The following is a 1501-nucleotide window of genomic DNA, read 5'->3' on the forward strand; positions in this document are numbered from 1 at the left end:
CCAATGAACACTTGAAATGTGGCTAGTTCAAATTGAGATGGGTCAGTGCCCAGGGTGGGGGTGGCAGGGAGGTAAAAAATAAATAAATAAATAAATAAATAACCTGGATTAGAGTAAATATGCAACATGTAAAAAAGTTTTGTTTTGTTTTAGAAGATATCAGCGATAGCTTCTAATTATGGTGACTGCTGCTTCTTTAGTTCTTTGAAAACCAGTCAAAGCAATAGGAATATTAACAGTTGGCCTTCCATATCCTCAGGTTTCCAACTGGATTCAACCGACCTCAGGTGGAAAATGCAGTACATATGGAATGCAGAATGCTCAGATACAGAACCGACTTTTCGTACCAGGGGTTCTGCAGGGCTGACTGTAGGACTTGAGCCCCACAAATTTGGTATCCACAGGGTCTTGGAACCAGTTCCCACAGATAGTACTTAAAAGTTCTCTCCTAAAACTTACGATATTAGCGCTTAGCTTTCTTGCCAGTTCTTCATCACTTTTCAGTTGTTCTTCCATCTCTCTTCGCCTTTTTTCTGACTGTCTTTTTTCCTCCTCTTCCTCCTCTGCCAATAATCTCTGTATGTATTCTTCGCTGGCTTTGTTTTCTTCTTCCTCACTGGCCCGTCGCTCTGCCTGCACCTTAAAAATGATTAATAAAGAACAATCCTTCTCTGAAGGTTTTAGTACACTTTCAATATTACATAATAAGACTAGCAAAATAAAAGTAAAATAGAACAAACTGTCAGGAATTTAGATTATCTCAAATGAGGTACAAATCAGGAGAGGCAAATTTCTGCAGAATAGTTCAAGTAGGCTCTCTGAGGAAGTCTTCCCCAGTCAGCCTAATGAAATCTTGACCAAAGACTCGTTCCTCCTCTCTTCAGGCCTTATCCCATTTCTACCACACTGCCACACATTTATGGAAGTGTTTCCTGGTAATACCTTCCTCAGTTATGGAATGCCATGTATTGACTAACTTAGGCCTAGCTTCCTGAACCAACCCCTAACGAAGGGATTGGAATGATAAAAAACTAACTTGGGCTAATCAGCGGCTATCCTTAAAATCAGGATCAATCCTCAAACATAGTAGTCAGGAGTAGAATGGATGATGAAGAGACCACCACAATAGCTATTGTATGATTTACACCTCAGAAAACAAAAATAGCAAAATGAGTAATTTTCTTAGAGTAGTAAGTGGCACAGTTGAGATTCAAACTAAGATTCTAGGACCTCGGGTCATACTCGTGGGTCATTTAAACTATATGGCCTCAAAGAGATAATGTAAGAACCACTTAGCAATCCAAAGGATTTGATTCAAGAATAAATCCTTGAGGCCAGGCATGGTGGCTCACACCTGTAATCCTAGCACTCTGAGAGGCCAAGGCAGGAGGATAACTTGAAGTCAAGAGTTCAAGACCAGCCGCAGCAAGAGTGAGACTCCATCTCCACTAAAAAATAGAAAAAATTAGCCAGGCATAGTGGCTAGCACCTGTAGTCCCAG

The 1501-nt window shown here is 40.6% G+C and overlaps 1 protein-coding gene across 1 annotated transcript in view; it reads right to left on the bottom strand.

Annotated features, from left to right (window-relative positions):
- RNF168 (ring finger protein 168, E3 ubiquitin protein ligase) overlaps positions 1-1501 on the bottom strand; it is a 23202-nt gene that overhangs the window by 8468 nt on the left and 13233 nt on the right. The window contains exon 3 of the mRNA XM_012640787.1: positions 460-639. Coding sequence (XP_012496241.1) covers positions 460-639 — 180 coding nt within the window. The remainder of the gene's footprint in view (positions 1-459; positions 640-1501) is intronic.

The sequence above is a fragment of the Propithecus coquereli genome, unplaced genomic scaffold, assembly GCF_000956105.1.
Source record: "Propithecus coquereli isolate 6110/MARCELLA unplaced genomic scaffold, Pcoq_1.0 Scaffold10, whole genome shotgun sequence".
Lineage (NCBI taxonomy): Eukaryota > Metazoa > Chordata > Mammalia > Primates > Indriidae > Propithecus > Propithecus coquereli.